This window comes from Myodes glareolus, chromosome 3, assembly GCF_982192425.1.
Source record: "Myodes glareolus chromosome 3, mMyoGla1.1, whole genome shotgun sequence".
NCBI classification, from domain to species: domain Eukaryota; kingdom Metazoa; phylum Chordata; class Mammalia; order Rodentia; family Cricetidae; genus Myodes; species Myodes glareolus.
Genome location: NC_142028.1, coordinates 7,355,361 through 7,367,610, shown reverse-complemented (window position 1 = coordinate 7,367,610; position 12,250 = coordinate 7,355,361). Strand labels below are relative to the sequence as shown.

Below are 12,250 nucleotides of genomic sequence, written 5' to 3'. Positions count from 1 at the left end.
AAGGTCCCACTCCCCAGATCTTTCCCGGAGCACAGGAAATAGTGGCTTGGTTTAAAGCTGTTGAGGATACTGGCCTAAAGCTGCCTCTCTGGGATGCACACTGTCAAACCACTGACCACGCATCTTCTTGTTCCCTGCAGGAGAATGGTGTTGGTCGCCTGTATTCTGAGAGCTTGCCACAGCTCAGGTTTGCCATGCTTTTGAACTTGGGTGCCCATTCTGTGGGTTTTTAATGAAATCACTTGCCTCCCCCCCACCCCCATGTTGAAGGTATTTCTTGTCTCCTTTTGTCAGGGAGTCTCTCACACAGCCATCAGCCGATCACACTTCATCCTCAGAGAGCACCGTGACTTCGAGTGGTGAGTAGAGGCAGGACACAGAAAACTGGAGTTCTTGGTACAAACGGAGCCCTGGTGTTTGGCAGCCTGCTAAGGGGCGTGCAAATAAGAGGAGCCTAGGCAAATGCTTCGTTTGCATGGCTCTCACTGCCAGTCTCTTCCTGTCCCCAGACTCTGGATCCGACACTTTGCACATGACTCCTGGGGACCTTGACTGCAAATCTCTCTGCGAGGAGGAGGAAGCGGGATTGGCCTCTGCCATGCCAGGTACGCTGTTGCGGGGCTAGAGACCACTTCTAAGCCAGTGGCGCCTACAAGCTAGTCACTTCAGTGGCCCTGGGAGCTTGATAATGTGGGGTGTTCCTCCTCAGAAAGTGATTTTTATCAAATACCTTGATGCAGTCTGTCTGCTGTGTGAGGGTGACGGCACTGTCTCAATTTGATAGGCAGAAGAAAGGTTAGGATATGTTATAGCAGGCCTTAAATGTTGTCGTCTGGCAGAAATGGTTTAGACTTGGTTAGGTCTCATCATGTCAGTCCCAGCCCTAAAATTTAAGGAAAAACTGAAAAATTCCATAGAAGGAATCATATTTTCCAAAAGAAATTGATATCTATTTTGCTCTTATCTCTTATAGTCGTTTATAACCCTCGACTCTTCCAGAAGAGGGAAGCACAGGGTTGAGGCAGTGAAGGCCGCGTTCTGTGCAGGGTGTGCAAAAATGAAGAGAAGTCACCTCAGATGACAGTGGCCCCAAAGTGTCCCTTTTCTCAGCCTGACAGCCTGGTATCTGGGAGTGTCCACGTCACAGTCACTCCCAGCCTTGCATACAGTATTTGCAAAACTATGTGTCAAGTTGTAGGAAAGCCAAGTTCCAACCGCTTCTCCTTCCAAATAGCTCTGTAGTAGAAAAAGGCCGCTTTAGCCTAGGAAAGGCTTAAAGAAACAGCTATCCCTGTTTAAAAGGCTTCTCCTACATCCCTGGCTGTGCACTGGCAGACATGCGTGTGCTCGGGAGCCATCCGACTGCTGTCACATGTCAGCCTTTGCTTTTGCTGGTCTGACCACATCACCACCCCACTGTCTCTTCCTCTTTTGCGTGTCACTGCTTCCCCAGTCTTTCACTGCTTCCTCTTCTTGCAGGCACCAGCCCAGCTCTGGACAATGCTGCAATCCAGGACTCCGTGAATGCGGACAAGGCTGCATCGCAGCTGGTGAGGGTAACATCCATGCTAACAGCAAAGGTAGTGACAAGCTTTGAGGATCCAGCTGTCCCTTTGAATTTACATAATGCTCTTTGAAAGTCTTATTTTACTCTCTTAAGATGTTAGGAAACAAATCTGAGCTACTAGAATTTAATTATATGGCCAGGGCATTATCGACTTGGATAATCTTGGCAGTGAGTCCAAGTGAGGATGGCCTTGCTTCATGCTGAATGTCATTCACTCGCTAATGCATCCTAGATCAGAGACAAGGTGATGAATGCATCATTGCGTACAGCTATACAAATCAGTAACGTGTGTATGTAGTGTGTTTGTGTGTGCATTGTGTGTGTGCATATGTGTTTTGTGTGTATTGTGCATTGTGTGCTGTTTGTGTATGTGGTGTGTGTGGCGTGTGTTGTGTACATGTGTATATGGTATGTTCATTTATGCATGTGTGGTGTGTGTATGTGTATGTTATGTGTGCATTGTATGTGTGCATGCTTGTGTGTGTATGATACGTGTATGTTGCGTTTATGTTGTATGTGTGTGTTGTGTGTGTTTGTGTATATGTGTGTGTGTGATGCTGATCGTGTGATGAAGCAGACAGTCAATGATTGTCATGAGCTTACTGGTTTGAAAGAAAAACTGGTTGGGGTAAAGGCCGGGAGGGTCACGGGAGGCGCTGTGAGAGCGATATGGTATTAACACTAAACACTCACAGAACTCCTTTCATGAAGGAAGATCCACTGCCACTCGTGAGAATGGTTGAAGGATAGCCTGGAGACTTTGGTCTAGGGCCACGATTCTCCAAGGCTCTTGCTTATATTTTACTACTTTTGTTGTATGTGTGATGGTCCATTGCCACGTGAATCAGTGGTTGAAGGGTAACCTGCTTCATGGTTCTCCAAGGATTTTTCTTAGATATTACTTCCTCTGTTGTATATGTGGAGCTAGGAAGAAGCTGCATACTGGAGATATATATATATATATATATATATATATATATATATATATATATATCGTTATCGCCAGCTCAATGCAGCATCAAGAACCACAAAGATCCATGCAGGTAACTCAGGGAAGCTACAGGATGAGGGTTTGGGTGCAGTGAGGTAGATAACAATGTTAAAGTCGGAAAGGAACGGGGTGAATGATAGGCACGTTATTTGGAATCCTCCTTCCGTGTGGAGTAGAACTAAGATGCAGTGTTGGCTGCTGTAGATGCTGCTGTTTCCACTTCTAAAAAGGGCAGAGGAAAATAAACTCAGGATGTTTAGTTTTTCATGGGAGACTCTCCTGGGTGTGAGTGGAGATTCCTTTCATCTCGAAGCAAGGTAGTCATGAAGAAATCTTAAGAACGATGGATTATAAAAACGATGGAGGGAAGGGAATGAGTTCTGACGCTGTTGTCATAGTTCAGAAAAGGGAGGCGGTGGCGAGCATGAGATCCACAGGTAAATCACACGAATGACTGAAGGACGCAAAGGTAGGCCCAGCTCCAGAGCACAACCTAAAACAGCAAATGGCAAGAGAAGGGAGGAAGGAAGAAGCGCAGAATTTGAGACAAAACCAAGGCGGCACTGTCAAGCTTCAGGTTGAAGCAAGGCATCAGTAGTGTGTAAGATCTTACAGTTTAACAACCCATCCAAGGACGAGACACACATCCATGCCATCAGGCAGAAAAGCGAGTGTGTGGGTGAGGTTCCTTAACAGCTGGCAGGCGGCTGAACGTACCGAGGATACGGAATATGGTATCCCAGTTTCTGGCTGCTATGGGTAGAGCAGCAGTGAACAGGGTTGAGTGAGTGTCTCTGTGGTGGGATGAGGCATCCTTTGGGGAGATGCCCAAGCATGGTACAGCTGCATCTTAAGGTAGATCATTTCCCAGCTTCCTGAGGAACCGAGACACTGATCCCTGTAATGACTGCACAAGTTTGCAGTCTCACCAGCAACGGATGAGTGACCGCCTTACTCTTACCCTTCCCAGCACAAACTGTCCTTTATGTTATTGATCTTAGCCATTCTGATAGATGTAAGATGAAATTTCAAAGTAGTTTTGATTTGCATTTTCCTGATGGCTAAGGATGTTGAACATTTCATTAAGTGTTTCTAAGCCATTTGAGTTTCCTCCTTTGAGAATTCTCTCTTTAGACTTGTATCCATTTTAAATTGGGTTGTTTCCTTGATCTAGGTTTTTGAGTTCTTTATATTCTATTTTATAAATGATCCTTCTATCAGACGTGGAGGTGCTAAAAATCTTCTCCCATTCTGTAGGCCACCACTTTGTCCAGATGACGGTGTCCTTTGCCTTACAGAAGCTTTTCAGTTTCCTGAGGTCCTATTAATTAATTGTTGGTGTTAGTGCCTGAGTGATCAGCATTTTGTTCAGGAAGTATTTTCCTGTGTCAGTGAGTTCAAGATTATTTCCCACTTTCTCCTTTATCAAGTCCTGGCTGAAGGAGTTCCCACAATAAGGATATCCACTTTTATGTTGAAATCTTTGGTCGGCTTGGAGTTGAGTTTTGTGCCACATGATAAATGTGAATCTATTTGCATTCTTCCGCATGCAGTTTGACCAGCACCATTTGTTGAAGAGTCTGACTTTTTCCAGTGGGTATTTCTGGCTTCTTTATCAAAAGTCAGGAGTAATAGGTGTGTGGATTTTTGCCTGGGTCTTCAATTTGATTCCATTGAGCAACATGTCCTTTCTCGTACCAACACCATGCTGTGTTTTGTTTTGTTTTTTAACTATAGCCTTGTAGTACAACTTAAAATTGAGAATTGTGATGCCTCCTGCAGTTTTTATTATTGGGGATTGTTTTAGCTATCCTGGGTTTTTTTTTGTGTGTTTCCATATGAAGCTGAAAATTGTCTTTTCAGAAGCTGTGATAAATTATGTTAAAATTTTGATAGGAATTATATTAAATCAGTAAATTACTTTAGATAGGAAAGAATGGCCATTTTTACTATATTAATTCTACCAATCCATGAACATTGGAGCTCTTTCTCTCTTCTGATACCGTCTTCAATTCTATTCCACTGGTCAATGTTTCTGTTTTTGTGCCCAAATTGTGCTGTTTTTATTGCTGTCGTTCTGTAGTACTGTTTGAGATCAGGAATGGTGATACTGTCCTGATGGTTTTGGGGGCTTTTGTTGTTGTTTTGTTTATCATTCAGGATTGTTTCAGCTATCCTGAGTTCTTTGTGTTTCTCTATGAAGCTGAGATTATTCCTTTCAAGATCTGCGAGGAATTGTGTTAGAATTCTGATGAGGATTGCATCGACTCTGCAGAAATGCTCCTTCTGTTTCTATTTTGTGAAATAATTTGAGGAGTATTGACATTAATTATCCTTTGAAAGTCTGGTAGAATTCTGTGCTAAAACCATCTGGGATGTTGTTGGTTGGGAGACATTTCCTGTTTCCATCTCACCAGGAGTTACAGGTCTGCTTAAATTGCTTATCTGATCTTGTTCATCTTTGGTAGGTCAGTATATTGAGAAAATTATCCATTTCTTTTAGATTTTCCAATTTGGTGACGTACAGGTTTTTAAAAGCATAAACCCTCATGGTTCTCTGGATTTTCTTGGTATCTGTTACTATGTTTTCATTTTCTTCCCTAGTTTTGTTAATTTGGACCTTATTTCCACCTTTTAGTTAATTTGGATAAGGGTTTGTTAAACTTGTTGATTTTTCTCAAAGAACCAACTCTTTGTTTTGTTAATTTTTTTATATTGTTCTCTTTGTTTCTGTTTTATTGATTTCAGACCTGAGTTTATTTCTCGCCACCTACTTCTTTTGGGTGTGCTTGCTTCTTTTTTTCCAGAGCTTACAGGTATGCCATTAATAGTATGAGATCTCTACAGCTTTTTTTTAAATGAAATTTTTAAAGACTTATTTATTTATTTATTTATTATGTATACAACTTTCTGCCTTCATGTATGCCTGCATACCAGAAGAGGGCGCCAGATCTCATTACAGATGGTTGTGAGCCACCATATGGTTACTGGGAATTGAACTCAGGACCTCTGGAAGAGCAGCCAGTGCTCTTAACCACTGAGTCATCTTTCCAGCCCCCTCTACAGCTCTTTTTATGTAGGCACTTACTGCTATGAACTTGCATCCTAGAACTTTCTGCATTGTGCTATGTAAGTTTGGGTGTGTTGTATATTCTTTTTCATTCAATTCTAGAAAGTCTTTCATTTTTCTTCATTTCTGTCTCAATTCATTTTTCACTCAATGGTGAGCTATTGAGTACCCATGAGTTTGTAAGCTTTTGTTGTTTTGTTGGTTGTGGTAATATCCAGTTTTAATCTGGTAATATCCAGATTTCCTGCATGTTTTGTACCTGGATTTTTTTTAGATTTGACACTTTCTTTGGCTGAGATATCAATTTCTTCTATCTCGCCTTCAATGTCTGAGATTCTGTCTTCCATCTCTTGTATTCTGTTGACGAGGCTTGCCTCTGAGGTTCTTAATTGAGTTCCTAAATTTTTCGCTTCCAGTCTTCCCTCAGTTTGGGTTTTCTTTATTGATTTTACATCTTGAACTGTTTTTTTTTTCATTTCATTCCACTGTTTGTTTGTGTTTTCATAAATGGATTTATTCAAGTCCTCTTTAAGGACCTCCAACATATTCATAAAAGTTATTTTGTGATTATTGTCTTGAGTCTCAGCTGTATTGCCTCTCTCAGGACCTATTGTAGCAGGGTTTCTGGGTTCTAGTGGAGACACTGTCCTGGCTGTTACTGTGTTTTTATTATTGGCATTTAGGAATCTGGGTCTGGGACGACTGTAGTTCTAGGTGCTGATACCTGGTCCGGTCTTTACTGTGTGAGTGCTCTGTTCTTTGGTTTCTCTTGCCCTCTCTGGTTCTTAGAAGGGTGTGTTCTTTGTGGGTTGCCTGGTAGGGAATGCTTTTGAGACCCTGCTGGGTATAGCTGCTGGGAGTTCTAGGCAGAATGTGTTTCTAGGTGCTAGGGGCTGATAATTCAGAAAAGGGATGAGCTAGAAACAGGAGGAGGGTTGGAGGATCAACATGACAGAGGAAAGAAAGATGTGTCGCGGGGATCTACATAGAGCCCTGGGAGTCGGGACCAGGGGGGGAGCAGAGGCCACAGCAGGTGTGCTGCTGCACTGGGCCACAGCAGGTGTGCTGCAGCATTGGGCCACAGCAGGTGTTCCGCTGCACTGGGCCACAGCAGGTGTGCCGCTGCACTGGGCCACAGCAGGTGTTCCGCTGCACTGGGCCACAGCAGGTGTGCTGCTGCATTGGGCCTATTTTCTGTGAGCTCCCACTCATCTGACTGTGTGCCTACAGTGTTCCCACTAAGTCTTCAGACCGGTGCAGCACAGCCTGCTCACACAGTTATGCCTGTGTGGTGATCCCTGCAGGCTTGAGAGCAGGCAGGGAAAACCTGATCCATGCTGGACCAGGACTTCGAGAGTCTGACCCAGGTCATTTTCTTTAGCTATGTTTGAGCACAGCACAATTTTAAAAAAGGTATTCAGATAACAACTCAGTCCTAAGTGCACAACACTTTAAGACATGTTTACATTGAGAGTCTTTACAGAGTCCATCTGGTTTCTTTGACAAGAATAGGTACTGTTGACTGAGAGGTAGTGTCCAGATTTAGGGTCTAGGAGTTTGACTGAGGTAAACACAATGCCTGTGGGTGTCGGGGTTGGCCTGGCTCTAAGATAGCATAGAGTCACTTAGGCTGTTGTGAAGCACAGGGACATCACTCATAAGAGTGGGGTTTATGGGAAAGATGGCTCAACAGTTAAGAGCGCTGGCCACTCTTCCAGAGGTATTGAGTTCAGTTTCCAGCAACCACATGGTGGCTCACAACCATCTATAATGGAATCTGCTGCCCTATTCTGGTGTAAAGGTGAACATGCAGATAGAGCACTCATCTATCTGTAAAATAGATTTTAAAAAATCTTAAAAAGTGGGTTTTATGGTCAAGATTTAGGGGAAAAGCTCTTAGATAAGTAAAAGTAAATTCTGAGAGATAAGGCGGAGCCTGTCTCATAAGGCAGTCAAATGACATCATTCCCAGCATTCCAGGGGGAGCAGGTACACACCCCATTCCTTTGTAGAGGTCAGCTGTGTGTTTAACTTTGATGGCTTCTCCAGTGCTTATCTGTGTGCACAGGATTTTTGCCCTCTACATGCCTGGCACACACACAATTATTGTATACCAGCTGGTTAATGGTTTTAAAACATTTGAATGAAGCTATCCATTCAATTATATTTTGATTCAAGTAATCCTAGCATTTGACTGCATGAGGAAGGAGGATCACTAGTTTCAGGCTAGTATGGGCTCATGGTCTACATATTGAGATCTTGTCTCAAATGACAACAAAGCAACCAAATTCTCTCTGTGTGCATGTGCGCGTGCACATGTGCATGTGTGTTTTCATGTGGGATGAAGGTCTAACAGAATGGATCTTAACAGGCATGTTTCCATAATGCCATGTAAGGCACCCCTTGCTGTGGCCTGAGATGGCGCTGTATGCATCCCCACACCACCCTGTGTGCCTTGGTGGAGGAGCCCTTCTCTGCTGGGGCCCCAATGGCTTCTCCTCCTCACGCACACCACTAGTTCCCTTCGTGACAACTTGTGTCCCTTTTACAGATCCTACATTTATGTTACTTTGGCCTCCATGCAATCCTTTCCTCTGGCCCTGTCTGGGCCGACCTTCATTCCAGTTCCCAGAGTGCTGCTGCAGGGCGATTTGATAGACACAGGCCAGAAGAGGACAGGAGTCAGGGAGGTTTGCTTCCCACGCATGCCAATCTAAAGTTCTTCCAATTTTAGGAAGCGGGAGAGGGACTCAGAACAGTAGAAGATGGAGGGAAGGACAGCACCACCACCACAGGAGGTAAGGCGTGAGCATGCGCGCGAACATGCGCAGCGTCACGTGACCTGTTAGTGGTTCGGGGGTGATACGTCATAGGTAAAGCTGTGTTGGTCACCTGCATGCAACACATTCCGCACCCTGGGATAAGATCAGCCAATAGGATCATGTCTTGCATCTCATTTTAAATGAACCCTTGGGTCTGACTGCCCATGAAACCCATGTAACAGGCCTGGTGGCTCCTATCTCTAATGGTGGCACTCCAGAAGTGGAGGCAGGAAGGTCCGCAGCTGAAGGTCAACAGTGTGCTCACAGTCCCGCAGGGGTGCATATGGCCCTGCCTTCAAAATAACCCACAAACAAAAACAAAATACAAAACCCCCAAAACAAAAACCAATCAAGCAAACCTTATTGAAAGAATACTGTCATCATAATCTGAGCATTCAGCTTGTCATCTGCCTAATTTCAGCCTTCCAAATGCAAGGCAAGGCAGGTAAACTGTGGTTCCATAGCCTCAGGAAATTAGTGCAACTATTTGCCGCTGAGGGTTTGCTGTGACTCAATAGTTACATAAAATCACATCCTATCATGTAGGTGGTTTGACAAGGTCGTGACTTGGTTGCATTGTACATCTGAGCCCAAAGTTTGGCTCTAAGCCAAGTGTTGTCAACTCTAAAGACAATGTCATTCATTTTTCCAAACTGTCACAGAGAAAACTGTCGCTATAGAGAGACTGTCCTGGAACTGGTGAGATTGATGCCATGTTTATTAACGTTCTTTGGATCAGTTGCTTTTCTTCAAGGTGTAACAAAAAATCCTGAGAAAAGCAACTTATAGGAGGGAAGGTTTGTACCTTGACGGATACCATCCTTCCGTTGTGATGGGGAAAGCATTGCAACAGGAGCGTGCATGGGGCAGCTGGTCCCCTGCACCCACAGCTAGAAATAGACAAATGCCGGTGCTTGGCTTGCTTTCTGTTCACTTAGTCTGGGACTCCAGCCCATGGGATGGTGCCCACCGAATGCCGAGGTGGCACCATCTGACCCAATCTAGGAGCTCCCTCGCAGATGTGCCTTGGAGTTCTGTTTCCATGGTGGTTCTAGACAAACACCATTGTTATCAGCATTGTTTCTGTAAGTGCTGCAGCCACTGCTGCTTTCAAAGGCTGAACCAGGACAGCAGAGGGGCGTGCGGGCTGTGGGTCTCCTGTGGTGAGCTGAAATGTCAAGAGGGCATCAGGGCACTCTGACTCTGGACCTTCTTTGGCTTTCATGCACCACTGATGCCCTGAGGTACAAGTCTGTGCGCTCCTAGGCTTAGCTGATTCTCTTAGTGTGTGAGCAAATGCCTTGGCTGCCTGTCACCTTGGACATTTAAAGGAAACACATGTTTTAGTGAGGCTGGGACGTAATAGCATTGGGTGGAAATGGACTTTGAGATGTTAACTGTTTTCAATCTGATGCTTTGTCTTTCGCAGAAACTGAGGTTTCCCCACCTCCCAAAGCACCTACAAAGTTAGTCAGCTTTCAGCAGCGTGAGAAGTAAGTCTCCCTCACACTGGGTTTGGAGTCTGTTTCTCCCTTGGGTCATACATATGTGAGTAAGTTCTCTGTCTCCTCCACAGCACTTCAGCTAGTGAGAAGGAGGTGGAGGTGAGTTCAAAGCAAACGACTACCTTTCTACTCCCTCCCTCCCCTCGACCTTCCCCTTCTCTAACCTCTCCTCTTCCCCTATTTCCCTCCCCATCCTCTCCCCTTCCCTCTTTTCTCTCTCCTCTCTCCCTCCCTTTCTCCCACCCTCCTCTCTCTTTTTGCCCCTCTCTCTGTACTTCAAATGGTCCCATGATGGTTTTGCACAAGCCAGTTACCAGACTAAGTGCAGGCAAAGCTTCCATGTTCCAGCCTAGGATTCCAGGGGAGAAGGATGCCCCGCTTGGCTTCACCCCTCTGAGACATGGGGCTCCTCTAATTGCTCTCCTTGTCCTCACTGTTGCGGCCACAGGCAGAATTTCTCAGGTTATCTTTGGGCCTCAAGTGTGACTGGTTTACCCTGGAGAAGAGAGTCAAGCTCGAAGAGAGGTCCCGGGACCTGGCGGAGGAAAACTTGAAGAAAGAAATTACCAACTGCTTAAAGCTGTTAGAGGTGAGTGAATGCTTACAGGTTTACCCCCTCCTCCTCCCTCTCCCTGTCTGGCCTCAGCCACTCCGGTGCTAGAACCGCAGCTGTGAGCCACATGACCAGCCATTTAGTTAACATCTTTTTTTTTTTTTTTGGTACATGGTATAGGAGTCCAGTTCCATACTTAGGCATATGGATATATACACTGTTCTCAACACTGTTTCTGAAAGACACATCCCTTCTCCATTGTGTGTTTTTGGTTTCCTTCTCACAGACCATTTGACCACAGACATGAGTTGTTTTCTGGCCTTCTGGTGTGTTCTGTAGTCTATGTGTTCATTCCAGTACCATCCCACTTGAATTACTGGAGGTGGTGTGTACTATGTTCTTCAAAAATTATTTTATTAAATAGCTTGTTTATTTTGTATGTGTGTGGGGGCACATAACATGGAGTATGTATGAAGGTCAGAAGACAGTTCTGTTTACTGGGGACCATGCCATGGCACACATGTGGAGGTGGAGGGAATTCTCCTTCCACCATGTGGGTCCTGGTGTTTGACCTCAAGTCACGCGAGCTGGCAGCATGTGCCTGCTCTTACTGAGCCACCTCGCCAACTGTGCCGCATGGTTTAGAATCAGAAAGCATAGTGCCTGTGATTCTGACCTTTCATTAAGTTTCTTCAGCTGTTCACTATTCCTCAGTAGACGACCCTAATTTTAGGGTAGCCTTTTTATCTTGGGCCACCAATCAGCTCCCAAATCATAACACAGAGGCTTCAAATTATGAATGCTCAGCCTTGCCTTATTCTCGTTTCTGGCTAGCTCTTATAACTTGACCTTTTTTTTTTTAATCTATGTTTTGCCTCGGGGCTTTGACTTTTCTTTCTGTAGGCCCTACTGTTCCTGCTGCTGCTTTGTCTGGCTACCTGCCCCTCCGGGGGGGGTCTCTCTCGTTCTGTTCATCCTCCTCTCCTCTTATGTATTCCCTCTGTCCACCAGCCCTGCCTACCCCTCTCCTGCCTAGCTATCGGCTGTTTAGCTCTTTATTAGACCAATCAGGTTCCTTAGGCAGGCAAGGTGAAACAGCAACACATCTTTACATAGTTAAATATTTCACAACATTTTTTTTTCTTTTTCATACTTTTTAGTGGTAGAGATCAGCGTCAGAGTCTCACAAATATGAGGCACATGGTCTAACCCTGAGCTATGCTCCCCAAGCACTGCTTCTGCTCACTCCCAGATGATACTGTTGAAATTCCACAGACTCAATAGATGGCTTGGTCATCGGGTCTATCAACCTTTCCATTTGTGTCTTTGTGTTATAGGTTTCAAAGAATAAGTCTTCTACTTCTTTGCTTTGGTTTATTTCGGGGTGTTATATTCTTTGCAATATTTTAAATAAATTATTTTCTTGGTTTATTATTTTAAGAAGTGTCAGTATACAGAGACACAACTGATTCTTGTGTTGCTTTTGAATATTGGTGTCTCTTTTTTACTCCGCTCTTGCAAGAAGTCGCTTGTTCATCCTGGCTGCTCAGAACCGAAATAACCACACAGAAACTGTATTAATTAAGTCACTGTTTGGCCATTAGCTCTAGCTTCTTATTGGCTAACTCTTATATATTAATTTAACCCGTCTCCATTAATCTGTGTATCGCCATGTGACAGTGGCTTACTGGCAAAGTTTCAGCATGTCTGACTCTGGTGGCGGCTCCATGGCATCTCTCTGA

General features: G+C 44.5%; 1 protein-coding gene across 5 annotated transcripts in view; it reads left to right on the top strand.

Annotated features, from left to right (window-relative positions):
- Irag2 (inositol 1,4,5-triphosphate receptor associated 2) overlaps positions 1-12,250 on the top strand; it is a 51,880-nt gene that overhangs the window by 27,979 nt on the left and 11,651 nt on the right. For 4 of the 5 annotated variants that reach the window (XM_087903967.1, XM_048432641.3, XM_087903964.1 and 1 more), the window contains 8 exons: positions 141-187; positions 295-359; positions 510-605; positions 1,480-1,580; positions 8,363-8,426; positions 9,880-9,943; positions 10,027-10,054; positions 10,404-10,544. In XM_087903967.1, the coding sequence (XP_087760093.1) occupies positions 533-605; positions 1,480-1,580; positions 8,363-8,426; positions 9,880-9,943; positions 10,027-10,054; positions 10,404-10,544 (471 nt within the window). In that variant the 5' untranslated portion in view covers positions 141-187; positions 295-359; positions 510-532. The remainder of the gene's footprint in view (positions 1-140; positions 188-294; positions 360-509; positions 606-1,479; positions 1,581-8,362; positions 8,427-9,879; positions 9,944-10,026; positions 10,055-10,403; positions 10,545-12,250) is intronic. The other variant, XM_087903965.1, reaches the window with a different exon arrangement.